The sequence below is a fragment of the Sinohyriopsis cumingii genome, chromosome 6, assembly GCF_028554795.1.
Source record: "Sinohyriopsis cumingii isolate HCF-2022 chromosome 6, ASM2855479v2, whole genome shotgun sequence".
In the NCBI taxonomy this organism is placed as follows: Eukaryota; Metazoa; Mollusca; class Bivalvia; order Unionida; family Unionidae; genus Sinohyriopsis; species Sinohyriopsis cumingii.
The window spans coordinates 23,200,292-23,214,055 of NC_142966.1; the positions used below are offsets into that span (position 1 = coordinate 23,200,292).

A 13,764-nucleotide genomic window follows, 5' to 3' on the forward strand; every position below is an offset into this window, starting at 1 on the left:
AGTTCAGGTTCATGCGTGGAATGATTTTCTTGTTAAAACAAAGTCTCAGTTTAGAACACAAAACGACACTTCACCTGCCATTTTAAACAATAACATGTTTACTATGAAATGAAAAATAATTTATGATATATTGTGCATTTATACTTCTCAGAAGCATTTAAATTCACAGATCACATAATGTACTGCGTTTATACCCGGTATAACCTTTGATTTATTGCAGTCGGATCTAACTTGCATGTTTTCCAGGAAAATGTGTAGATGTTTAACATATCAAAGTGATAATTTAGATTTGAGGTTAATATATTTGGTCATGACGTCACATCGCCTAGATATCTATAATATATTTGGTCATGAGGACACATCGCCTTGATAACTATACATAAATGACTAGTTTGCCACAAAAAAAAGTAATAGAGTTTTTGATGCAGCAGACGTTGCTTATTTTCTATCCAGTACGTTTCACAACTTACGCTCCTGGTCATTTTGTTTTTCAAAGAAGAGTTACATGTTTGTAGTTGGTATAATCTTGTCACTAACACACTATAAATTGCGTGATCACGTGTTTGTAGCTGGTCAAATCTTGTCACTAACACGCTATAATGGCGTGATTACATTTTTGTAGCTTGTCTAGTATTGTCACTAAAACACTATAAATGGAGTGAATACATGTTTGTAGTTGGTCTTGTCTTGTCACGAACACGCTCTAATTGGCGTGATTACATGTTTGTAGCTGGTCAAATCTTGTCACTAACACGCTATTAATGGAGTGAATACATGTTTGTAGTTGGTCTAGTCTTGTCACTAACACACTATAAATGGAGTAAATACATGTTTGTGGCTGGTCTAGTCGTGTTACTAACACGCTCTAACTGGCGTGATCACGTGTTTGTAGCTGGTCTAGTCTTGTCACTAACACGCTATAATTGGCGTGAATACATGTTTGTGGCTGGTCTGGTCGTGTTACTAACACGCTCTAACTGGCGTGATTACGTGTTTGTAGCTGGTCAAATCTTGTCACTAACACACTATAATTGACGTGATTACATGTTTGTAGCTGGTCTAGTATTGTCACTAACACACTTTAACTGGCGATCTTTCTTGGAATCGGTACCGCATTCTGGATAGGCACAACTAATACCTAAGTTGCAACGTTATTAAAAATTATATATTTGCAATCTGTAATATTATTAATCATTTATATTTCCATCAATCAAGATGGTAAATTTACATTATTAGAAATATTGGAGAATGGTTACACAATTACTTCACAAAGAAGTAGGGATCATTAACTTAGTATTGAACGACATTGAATAACACTGGGTCCTTGTTCATGTGGCGCAGGATGTCCGAGCTTGCGATGACATTTTACATGAACGAGGGCCCAATCTATTTTGACACTCAGTCGATGAACTTTATATGATATACTTAAAAATAAGCATATTAATATGTCTGTTATGTTATAGGAATAACAAAGTTAACGTAAAAGCATTATTTCAACGCTTTGTTGAACATTTTACATCTTTTTTGAGTGAAACGTTAATCCAGTAATACACGCAGGAAAAAAAGATTGCAGTGGAAGCGCGTGCATACAAGGAATGATTCTCATTCAGCAGTGAACAAAACTAAGTTTGTTAGAAAGATAGAATGTCATGCAGCGAAAGTATCACTATGGATTATTGATATTAGGGACAAAAATGACGCGATATATAAATGAAAATTGAAAATATCATTATGCAAAATCTGCCGAAACAAATCCGTCTAAGGTTATCATGGCGATTGTAACAATGCTACTGGCGTAGTTGCGCGCGCGCGCGTGTGTGTGTGTGTGTGTGTGTGATTTTTGCCAGGGTATAATGGCCCATCGGTCTTGGACAGTACTTCAAAAATAGATATACAGTAGATTCATTTGGAGGGTCGTTTGTATTTCGTTCAATTCAGAGTACAGTATAAAACAATGCTATACAGAGTGGACAAATATACACTGTTTAAGTGAAAAGGATTTTGTTGACTGATACACTGTGTTAAAAGCCAGTTTGACCCTCTATATCTCTGTGTCTGTCTTTCTATCCCTCTCGTACCAACAGCTGTAACTAGCTACCACTAACCATCTATTTTCAATACCAGGCCTTGTCCTATAATGTGCGGGGCACAAGCGAGCATGTGGGGCAGCAAGCAATGAGCAGGGCCCCGAGCAACAACAAAAAACTGCATTGCAGAGTTGATTTCCTGAAAGCGCGGGGCCCATGGCGGTTGCCTCGTTGCCTCAGATTTATGACGCTCAGCGTTCCACATTTATTTCGCTTTTTTCTTTATTCGTAGCGAGACGATCATCGAATGCCGTCACGTGTTTATCACATAAAGAAACGGTGAACATCTTTTACTTAACAATCTGACCTGTATCAACAACCTGAAACTAAATCGCACGCACACTTCAAAGAAATTTTGTTATAAAAAGAAACAGATTCAAGTAAGAAATTTTTCCTGCCAAATATCTTGCTCTTTGACAAGAAAAGCAACTAGATTAATTGCATGAATAATTTTAGGCATAAAACTGGTTCATTTTTAGGAGACTTTTTAGCTTGCCATTTAAATTCTTAGTATTATTACGATTATATGGTCTTAAACTAAGTACCAGAAAAGTAATAATCAACAAGTTTTTGTAAAATTCAACAAAAAATTTATTTCCTAGGAATACAAAGTAAAAATTTAAAAATGAGCTTATAATATTGTAAATCAGATCCCAGTTTGTCACAAATCTTCAATCACTAGTCAAAATGTATGAAGTTCCAATTGAATTCCAGTGGTATTCCAAGTAAGTTCAAATATTGTATGTGTTGATGTGCCTGTAATGTCGAACATGCTCATTTTCTAATGGTCTGGAATGTGGCGATGTGTTCATTCTTTTAGTGTATCAGAATAATATCATCCAAAATGTTCTTTTCTGAATTCACTATAATTTCAAAATGAATGGTTTAGTCCAAAATTATTATTGAGTACTTTGTAATTACAGTGAATGATAATATGAATAAATTAATCCACCCAATAAGACTGATTTGGGTGTCAAGGTAAGACTTTATTTTTTTTTTTCAAATATATATATATATATATATATATATATATATATATATATATATATATATATATATATATATATATATTCATTGAGAGCAAAAAAACAACAACAAAGAATGCAAATTGCATATACATGATAGTACCACAATTGTGGGTGGAAAAATGTGTTGCCTCATCGACCTGTCCAATATAAAAATAACTTATAATAAAATAAAATGCACAAGTGAGGTTAAAAAGGTCCATAGTTTTATAGTCATATTGAATCAAAGCATGAGAACATTATTCACTTGACCTGACAAGTCAATGTCATTTCATAGCATAGGATGGTTGAGGACCCAAACCCAGATTTATAAACGCATTTTTCACGTCCGAAGGTTATTTCTGACACCAAGTGATGCACACAGCACAAGCACAAACCCTTTCCTTAAGTGATAATTCTGAGAAACCTTGAGTAGTAAACAGCTTGATGTAATTCAAAATAATTGCCATCCAGGCCGTTTTTTGTCTTTTATTGTTGAGACATTCTACTTGCCTTGAACCTACGTATCTACTGGTATCGGTGGCTAGCTTTTCTTTCAGGCCGACATTTGATATTTCACTGGTTATGTACTACAAAGTAAATATGAGAGGTGAACATGTCTTACATCAGTTTCAAGAATAACACATGTCCCAAACACAGAATTCAAAAATATATCCTATCTTTAACCATTAAACAATACTAGCTGAAAAAGTCACACCATAGCTCTAAGTATATAAATGGGAAAGGAGCCAATTTACGAAACTATACTTGTCACCTACATTATACTAGCCAAAGTAATACTTGCGGTAAGTGAAAACGTCCGGTATGCTCGAATCAAATCTTATAATAATTCTAAACACATTTTCATGTTCGAGTTATTTGATGTAACTGTGAAATATTATTTTTTTTAAAATTTTTCTCCATAAGTAAACAATATAGTGTGTCTACGTTGTATTACTTACTGAGGTTACATGGGCTTGGAGGATGAGTACCGAGCAAATCACATCTTCAAAATTAGATAAAATCGGTTTCTTAATGAATTATCGCAGTTATGATGTCGATGACGAAATTAATGGCATATTTAGACAGAGTTCTCTGCTTTACTAGCTTCTTCCTGATAACGTTACAAACAGAAAATAATATATTATAAACCGAATTGTTTGTATTTTTTACTTCATTGACCAAAATGTTTGGGATAATTAGGGTACACCAGTAGCTACGGGACACGAGTATTACCAGTGTTTTCATTTGATGTTTTGTTTGCAGTCAGTAAAACAGCGCTTGTGTGCCTACAGCGTGCAAGCAGGAGATACAGAACACTTACCTTGTTACAGGTCACATGACTTGCAAATATCCTTCCGAATGCTATATCGTTCGTCGGCATAAAACTTATTTGGTGAAAAGCCAAGCGTGCCACTCTTCTCGCTAGGTATGCGCATATAATTGAAGTTATTTGTGCTTTTTAATCAGAAAAGTTATCTACACTTCAAGTACACGTTACTGAGTACTACCGATATACTTCGCCTTGGCGTCGCGTCATGACATTTGGCTGAGTACATGATAGCCCACAATCAACACAAACTCTGCACTGCGACGAAAGATGCGTATGGTTCGTTTACCGGTCTTGCCGATTTTGTTGCGTGTGTTGACATATTTCCTGTTATCTAGAAAATAATGACACGTCGAAGCTAGAATTCTACAAACACCCTCTCTGATTTGTGCACGATTATACAACTTCTGTTTTGTGGGATAAGCGATGATAGAACAAAGGATCCGTTTCCAGCAGTACTAAACATAACTCTCCTAATATAAGTATGGTGTAAAAATGATTGAGGTCGTTATTTAACCTGGAATATTTTGCTGGATTATTCGAGTTAAAAGGAGAAACTGTTTTATTTTGTTACATGACAAATATACTTCTGACTGAACAAATATATGGAATTTACCATTGGAATAGTAACTTTGAGACAATTATCAATCTTTAGTTTTCAAAGGAGATAAAGAAGAGAAAAATGATGCAAGATGTCCCAAGAAAGACAACACCCAGGAATTCGAAATCAACCTTCCATGGTTCCATCTCCCAGACTTTTCAGGAGACTTTCTATTTCTGGTAGACCCCGGCCTTTCCGCGTAGTGATACTGGGCCAGCTGGGAGTCGGCAAATCGGGTTGGCAAACTGTTGTTATCATTTATTGCTACTCTTGTTGTTGCTTTTATTATTATTATTATTATTAACAAACTTTGTTTTCATTACTTGAAATTACTTCTGCCTTCCCCTTGTAATATATATATATATATATATATATATAGAGAGAGAGAGAGAGAGAGAGAGAGAGAGAGAGAGAGAGAGAGAGAGGGAGGGCTTAAGGGAAAGTGTTATAAAACCGTTTATTCGTGAAAATAATTTTAACAAATAAAAACAAAACTGTTAAGGTAAAATTAATATTGAAGAGATTGATAAATAGATAGAGAGATAGATAGATAGATAGATAACCAGACACACGGATCATTTATAAAATTGTTTCGCTGATTTAGAACTTCGTTTCGGTAATAAAAACTCACTTTCTGTGATGTCGACATTTAAGATAGATAACAACAGAGTAACAAACATACATATGTCTTAGTCATAACTGTTTTTCGGTGATCTAAAACTCCGTTTCGGTGATACGGATAAAAAGGGACCGTTTTAGTTCTCATGCCCCGAATCAAACTGATGTAACAGATTTACCGATTGTTTTGTTTGTATCATATAAACAACCACTGACGTACGAGTTGTCCTGCTAAACTTTAATAATAAAGAATGATTCACATCACTGTTACTAAGGTCTCATATGGAATGAAATAGGTAAGTATGTAACATGATTAGCCATTTATATCTTCTAGATAAATCAGTCAGATTAAAGATCAAACTACACGGTAACAAATATAGTTAGACTTTTCTATATTGACCTAATAATTTTGTAAACGCAACAACACAGTAGTTACATTATATGAGCTTTTATGCGTGCTTCGAAATTCCAAAATCAAGTAGTTCTGGACCTTGCTCTTTAATTTCTAACTTAAATTAAAGAGGTCATATAAAGGTAAATATAAATATAACGATATTCGAGTATGAGGAACAAATTTTTCCATTTGTTATAAATAAAAAGTCGAGGTTGCGTGACAAGGAGCCAATTTCCACTTCAAAGAAGTATATGTACAGCCTATATACTTCACTTTAGACTTGCCCATACATACACATATACACCACATACATACATGTTTGTTCTTCAGATAAGTAATAAATCAATATATCTATATATAAAAATTTTAAATAGAGAATAACCACTGCCAGTTTCACTATCTTTGAGAAACCGGGATATGTGTAAAACAGGGTGTAGTATAAATTGAATACTTATGTATATCTAGGTGTAGGGTGTATGTACACTAATGGAATAATTGTGTATAGCTAGCTTGGTGTAGGGTATATGTACACTGATGGAATACTTGTGTATAACTAGCTTGGTGTAGGGTATATGTACACTAATGGAATACGTGTGTATAACTAGCCTGGTGTAGGGTATATGTACACTGATGGAATACTTGTGTAAAACTAGCTTGGTGTAGAGTATATGTACACTAATGGAATACTTGTGTATAACTAGCTTGGTGTAGGGTATATGTACACTGATGGAATACTTGTGTATATCTAGCTTGGTGTAAAGTATATGTACACTAATGGAATACTTGTGTATAACTAGCTTGGTGTAGGGTATATGTACGCTGATAGAATACTTGTGTATAGCTAGCTTGGTGTAGGGTATATATACACTGATGGAATACTTGTGTATAACTAGCTTGGTGTAGGGTATATGTACACTAATGGAATACTTGTGTATAACTAGCTTGGTGTAGGGTATATGTACACTGATGGAATACTTGTGTAAAACTAGCTTGGTGTAGAGTATATGTACACTAATGGAATACTTGTGTATAACTAGCTTGGTGTAAAGTATATGTACACTAATGGAATACTTGTGTATAACTAGCTTGGTGTAGGGTATATGTACACTGATGGAATACTTGTGTATAGCTAGCTTGGTGTAGGGTATATGTACACTGATGGAATACTTGTGTATAACTAGCTTGGTGTAGGATATATGTACACTGATGGAATACTTGTGTATAACTAGCTTGGTGTAGGGTATATGTACACTGATAGAATACTTGTGTATAGCTAGCTTGGTGTAGGGTATATGTACACTGATGGAATACTTGTGTATAACTAGCTTGATGTAGGGTATATGTACACTAATGGAATACTTGTGTATAACTAGATTGGTGTAGGATATATGTACACTAATGGAATACTTGTGTATAGCTAGCTTGGTGTAGAGTATATGTACACTGATGGAATAGTTGTGTATAACTAGCTTGGTGTAGGATATATGTACACTAATTGAATATTTATGTATAGCTATCTAGGCGAAGGGTATAATGACAGTAATAGAATACTTGTGTATAGCTAGCTTCGTGTAGGGTATATGTACACTAATGGAATACTTGTGTATAGCTATCTAGGTGTAGGGTGTATGTACACTAATGGAATACTTATGTACAGCTAACTAGGTGAAGGTTATAATGACAGTAATGGAATACTTATGTATATCTAGATTTATGGTATATGTACACTAATGGAATAATTGTGTATAACTAGCTAGGTGAAGGGTATAATGACAGTAATGGAATAATTGTGTATAACTAGCTTGGTGTAGGGTATATGTACACTAATGAAATACTTGTGTATAGCTAGCTAGGTGAAGGGTAAATGTGCACTAAGGAAATACTTGTGTATAGCTATCTATATGTAGGTTATATGTACACTAATGAAATACTTGTGTATAGCTATCTAGGTGTAGAGTATATGTACACTCGTCCTTCCTTCCTTCCTTGAAAACATGGTCTCCTTATTTTTTGATGGTGGACAGTGTGTTGGTTAGTAAAGAGCATATAGATCTCCACCAGTCAGCCAGTAACAATGTTGGCTGCCAAATTTAATCCCTTAATTCCACGTTATTGGAACATGTGGGACTTATATTTCCTTTTAACTGTGCACGTGAGTTCTTTTATGTCCGTTCATTCTGTGCCGCGTATCTTTTTTCTTATTTATTTATTCCTTGACATCTGTTAAAAGTATTTAAAAACATATCACTAAAATAGACAAATAAGGTGCCTAGATTCTGATATTATGCCATCAGTTTCGTGTACAGATATGTGCCTATACGTTTTAAATATCATACATATATGTTTACTATTGTTGGCCTACACTTTCCGTTTGCCTGCGACTGTTTCTCAAGCTATCTGGCTTTGCATTTAGTGTCGACCCTCTTAATGATAAAGAGGTTTTGGCTTAGTTTGATGTTTTACGGCAGAGCAACACAAGGAGGTTATTTAATGCTGAGGGGAAAACTGGAGTAAAGTGCCTTTACAAAGGACATATGGTATCCGACCAGCACTAATCCAGTGGTATAATTCTACACCAATCATTTCGCTTGCTAGCACTGCACGCTAGCCAATGAACCGCCGCGGATTATGAATCTAAAATGTATTGTTCACATATTTTCAAATAATTCTGACTTAGAAAATTTGATGGACAGCACGCTGACTTTACATAGGACCGATACAAATGTGACCTTTCTTTTAATTATACATCTGTAAAAGGCACCATGCAAAGATTTCGTGTTGAAAAAAGAAAATAAATCTATTCAGATAGAAAAAATAACCCATATTTGCCTCGCCTGACTTAAATGCTTATGAACATGTATTAGCTCAGACTGTACTTTAGATTAAGTTAGCTGGATTGATATGAAGTACCTGCAGCCTTGAGAACACATCAGTTGACAATTTACTTGTATAGTGCACGAGCATCGTGTTATCTTCACTTTCAGTTAGAGCAATGTACATGATAATTTATGCTTTGTTTGCCTTGGTTCAATTTCCATCGAAATAATGTTAATATTTCTTTGATTACAGGTAAAAGTTAATAGTTAATTTCCTCTTTTTTCGCGTATACACTCGTGTTTTGTTATTGGATTATATTCGACTCCGACCGGGGCAATTAATCATGCACATACAATTACATTTGACAAATGATGAGACAAAAGTTGGTTACATTTTTCATATTATTTAAGCGATTGACCATTGCTACAGTGTTCTTTATAAGTGTGTAATTGCCAAACAGCCCATACATTTATATTTTATAATGAAAGACGTCGTTTTCTACTTAGTATTTTAGAGTATTTTATGTTAAAATTAAAATTTAAATATGTAATTAGTCCTTATATGTTAACTTGTGTCTTCCAGTACTACATGTTTGCGTTTATTAGGAAAGCTGTGTGTCTAGTTTGAGTAACGCTGCTCCCAGGCAACCATAAATCTTCGTGCTGAGTTCATGTGGAACTTTGATGATAAGTAATATTGTAGTCCCATGTATCCTTGTCATGCAATAATGAAAATGATATCTAGCATCTCAACATTTGTTTAAATGGGTCTTTACACCGCTCCAGTCATTAAGCGTCCCGCCATTAACATCGTCTTTACTCCTCGATCGACACTGCCGTAGTCTTCTTCCTCGTAATCATAAACACCACCACCTTCATCATTATCGTCATCATTTATCTTCCTAAATGCGAGATCTATATGATCCTGTCCGACTGTACGTACTTGCATACACATCCTGCGTCGTGATATTGGTCTGAAACTATTACAGATGGTGGATTTAATATTAATTGCATATACTAAAGTATGAAACTAGCACACTTTTAAATTATATTATGAAAATTAATTGATTTGTCTTCAGTTTATTTTCTTGCCGAAAGAATTAAATTCTAACGTTAATTTTTTATATTTAGTCGTTCGAGTAATTTTTTTGTAAAAATTTGTTCATATAGATTTTTTTGAATGTTGTTTGTAATTTTGTCAATTTCGATTCCATTTCACTTTTATAAATCCTTTTCTGTGTACAAATATTTTAGCACTTGAACCAATTTTACATGGATAAAGAGGTGGCATTAGGAACACTGGCTGCCATCACAAAGCGGGTGGCTGCAACAGTAAAGTATCCATTATCCATACACCAATTATACGGACTTTTCACTCTTACTAAGGGTCCTGACTTAGTGTACTTATATTTATATAATCTCTCCGAACGATTATTTATCCAAATAAAGCCTTTCTACCACACAATTTTAGATTATCGACTTTAACTGTATGTATACTCTCATTACTTGATGTAATTCATAAGAGATATTTGTTAATTCGACGATAAATAATGATCAAATTAAAACATATCCCTAATCAACAACAAACACAATAACTTCATCATCATCCCTCTCTTCGTCACCATCTTTTTAATCATCATCATTTTCATAAACAAAAATATAATTTTTCAACTACAATCCTGGAACAAAATGGATCACTCATACACTGAATATATTTTTTTGTCGTTCAACAGTGTGACATCCATTGTCATTATTCAACGCCGTTGTTGAATATCTCTCTCTCTCTCTCTCTCTCACACACACACACACACACACACACACACTTTCTTATAAGCTTACATTGTAAACTTAGATTTGGCAGTCATAAGATATGTAATCTTTGATTTATATTTTTATGTAATTCCTTACCCTCACTCCACTTCCTACTTGCCGGCTTGGGGAAGTGCCTGAAGCAACTTCCTGCATGTTGTAAGAGGCGACTAATGGATGCAGCCATTTTACCCCAGGATGCGTCCCTTCAAGATGCTTTCACTCAGAAGTTCTTGGAATGTTCAAAGGAATGCTGTTTATATCAAAAATTTTACTGTGTGTTTTAAGAGTTTTACACTTTTGCTTTTATCTGTTTTAAATGGGTTTTATAAAAAAAAAATGGTGTCCTCTTGAATAAGAATTAGGTTTTACCCCAGTCTGTTATGTGAGACAAAGACTGCAAAAATTATGAAAATTGTGTGCAGTACATATGTTCTCATGTAGATTATTTGAGTTCGTTTTTTATTTTACCAAACTGAATGGATTATGGATCGTTCTCGTGCTTGGCTTTCCTTTTCATTAGAGTCCTTTTACAGGTTGATGAAACAATCATGTTTCTTGTCTTTTTCCCCTTGAAATTCTTAGCAGTAATGATACATTTTGTTATTATTGTTTTTATTGTTTTATTGAGCAATGAGAAAATACACGAAGAAACGTAATATTTTCTGCAGCAGCAATAACGTTATATGTAAATTGCAAGTATCGGAAAAACCACTTCATATAATTTAGCCTGTACAAAGAATTATATCGGATCTGTTCATGTAAGATATTTTAATTTGTTGCCATTATAGAACGTCGATCCAACGATTTGACCAAATTTCATTTAATTCGATTGCAAAAGTTATAATTTTAAGGTACTATGCGCTCAGCTAGTGGTTTTGTAATTTTTTTTTCTTTCTTTTAATGCGAAGTAAAATTAGTAACCGAAGAAATGTGACTACTAGCTCTTGCAATCACCAGAACTGTGAACGAAACAATACCAAAGAGGTAGAAATTGGGGTAATCATTGAACTGTGAACGAAACAATACCAAAGAGGTAGAAATTGGGGTAATCATTGAACTGTGAACGAAACAATACCAAAGAGGTAGAAATTGGGGTAATCATTGTTGCTCCAAACTATGGCTACTATACGAAGTCTTAAACAAAACTTGTTTAATTTCCTTTATATCAGCGTATCGGAGTTTATTTTAGTTTCAGAATGTTTTGGAAAGTTCAAATTAACTAGTAATTATTAATAATCATATCTTCTCCTGTATAACGGGTATCTGCAAAGACCTGGTGTATTACAATGGATTGACTCTTCTTCTTCTTCTTCTTCTTCTTCTTCTTATTATTATTATTATTATTATTATTATATTATTATTATTTTTATTGTTTCAGCTCTCACGGTTCGCTATCTCACACGTCGTTTCATTGGAGACTATGATCCCTTTCTAGGTATGTATCCTGGCGAAATTAAACGTCAGCATTTTTATGAGCTTATGTATTTATGGCATTCCTAAATCTTTAAAGGCAGCCATAGTATCCATATAGTTCACTTTAAAAAAACTTTGATGCGAGACTAGGTCCAGTAGTAGTAGCATAATGCGAATTTGAGACATTTTTACCGACCAGGGTTCTAAACCCCTTAATTCATTTTATTTTCCCGTTACCTTTCCCAACGGGGGATTTTAGCAAACGACTGTGTCAACCATTATAGTTCGCGTGGACCCTGTCGCCGGGATAGGAAGCTCAGCTGCAACCGCGCCGGTCAAACTATAAACCCCAAAAGTCGCATTTCGCGATAGATTAAGGGTCTTCGGGGGCATCAGTTTCATAATTTTTTACAGCCTGTAAATGTATGAACTGTTTCAGCTCTGTCTCGCGGTTCCATATCTGTGTTTGGAATCATCGGAAATTTTCTGTTTCAGCCAGCACCATCACGAACGGAGCTGTGTTAATCGTTTTTATCTACGATGGCCACCTAGTACAGCTTGATAGTTATGTTCAGACTGCTTCGACGATAATTTCCAAATATATAAGTATTCGGCTATGTAACCATAATGAAATGATTTTTCGGTGCCTCTAGCTCCACCAGTTGCTATCGATATGGCTCTTAAATTCCGACTGGTGTGCATACGATGGGCAGCAGTTGTTGTGGCGGATAGCCTATATATTGCATCTACGATAACACACACCCGTTTGCATTTTACAAGTACCATTTAGTTTTGTAATTTCATGTCGCAGTTGTTGTTCTGCTTGAATTATTTTTCTCGCGTCTTTAGTTTCAAGAGTCCCTCGCAGTTTTAATATATTAACAACATCACCTCGAAATCTAATGTTTGACATGCAGATCCATCGCGTCCATGTACAACACACATAAGTACTTCTAACTAAATACTTTTTTACTGATATAACTGCCATACAATTGCAGAAAATACTTTCCCTGGAAATACTGACGTCTCCGGCGATTGCATGATTGCTTCCAGGTTTACCTAGGACTACACTGATCACACCCTTGTCTTGTACAGTCAACGATCATTCTAGTTTTGTGGAAAAACTGTTACACGCGCTTTAGGTGAATATCCGTCTATGTTTTTCTTTCTCCAGTTGAACTATTGTTGGTTCGATATAATTCATTAAAAAAAATGTTATCGCGGCATATTCGTCAGTAAATACTACTTCATCATTACGTTTAACAATTCTACTTCCAGAGATCTGGCTTATTTGCGTGCATGTACATACTGGTCTCGAGTTGGTATTCACACCATCAGGGTGATTTCAGCAATCAATTTCTATCTGACCTTTGACAAGGTTGTATTTTACTGAATAGAAAGGTATGTTAACCCGCTTCTAGGTCAAATATTTTTCGACAAGCACAACAAAATCACTATCAATGTAGGCAAGCCATCCCGGCTGATCCAACACTTTGTCACAGTTTAAATTCCACAGAATCTTCATTGTGTGGTTGTTAAGAATCCATCATATGTATGTAACAAAAAATCCTAAAGACGGCTCTGTACCTGGTCAGATAGATGATTAGCCCTTCCAAATGAGTAGTATCTCCAGCAACTAATAATACATATACGATATATGTGAAATATTCAGAAACATTGCCGTCTTTG

At 34.8% G+C, this 13,764-nt stretch overlaps 1 protein-coding gene across 3 annotated transcripts in view; it reads left to right on the forward strand.

Moving 5' to 3' along the window:
• Positions 1-4,421: 4,421 nt before the first annotated feature.
• The window catches only part of LOC149796483 (ras-like protein family member 12), a 34,937-nt gene continuing 25,594 nt past the window's right edge, over positions 4,422-13,764 (forward strand). For 2 of the 3 annotated variants that reach the window (XM_089961194.1, XM_089961196.1), the window contains exons 1-2: positions 4,422-5,258; positions 12,041-12,097. In XM_089961194.1, coding sequence (XP_089817320.1) covers positions 5,114-5,258; positions 12,041-12,097 — 202 coding nt within the window. In that variant the 5' untranslated portion in view covers positions 4,422-5,113. The remainder of the gene's footprint in view (positions 5,259-12,040; positions 12,098-13,764) is intronic. The other variant, XM_089961195.1, reaches the window with a different exon arrangement.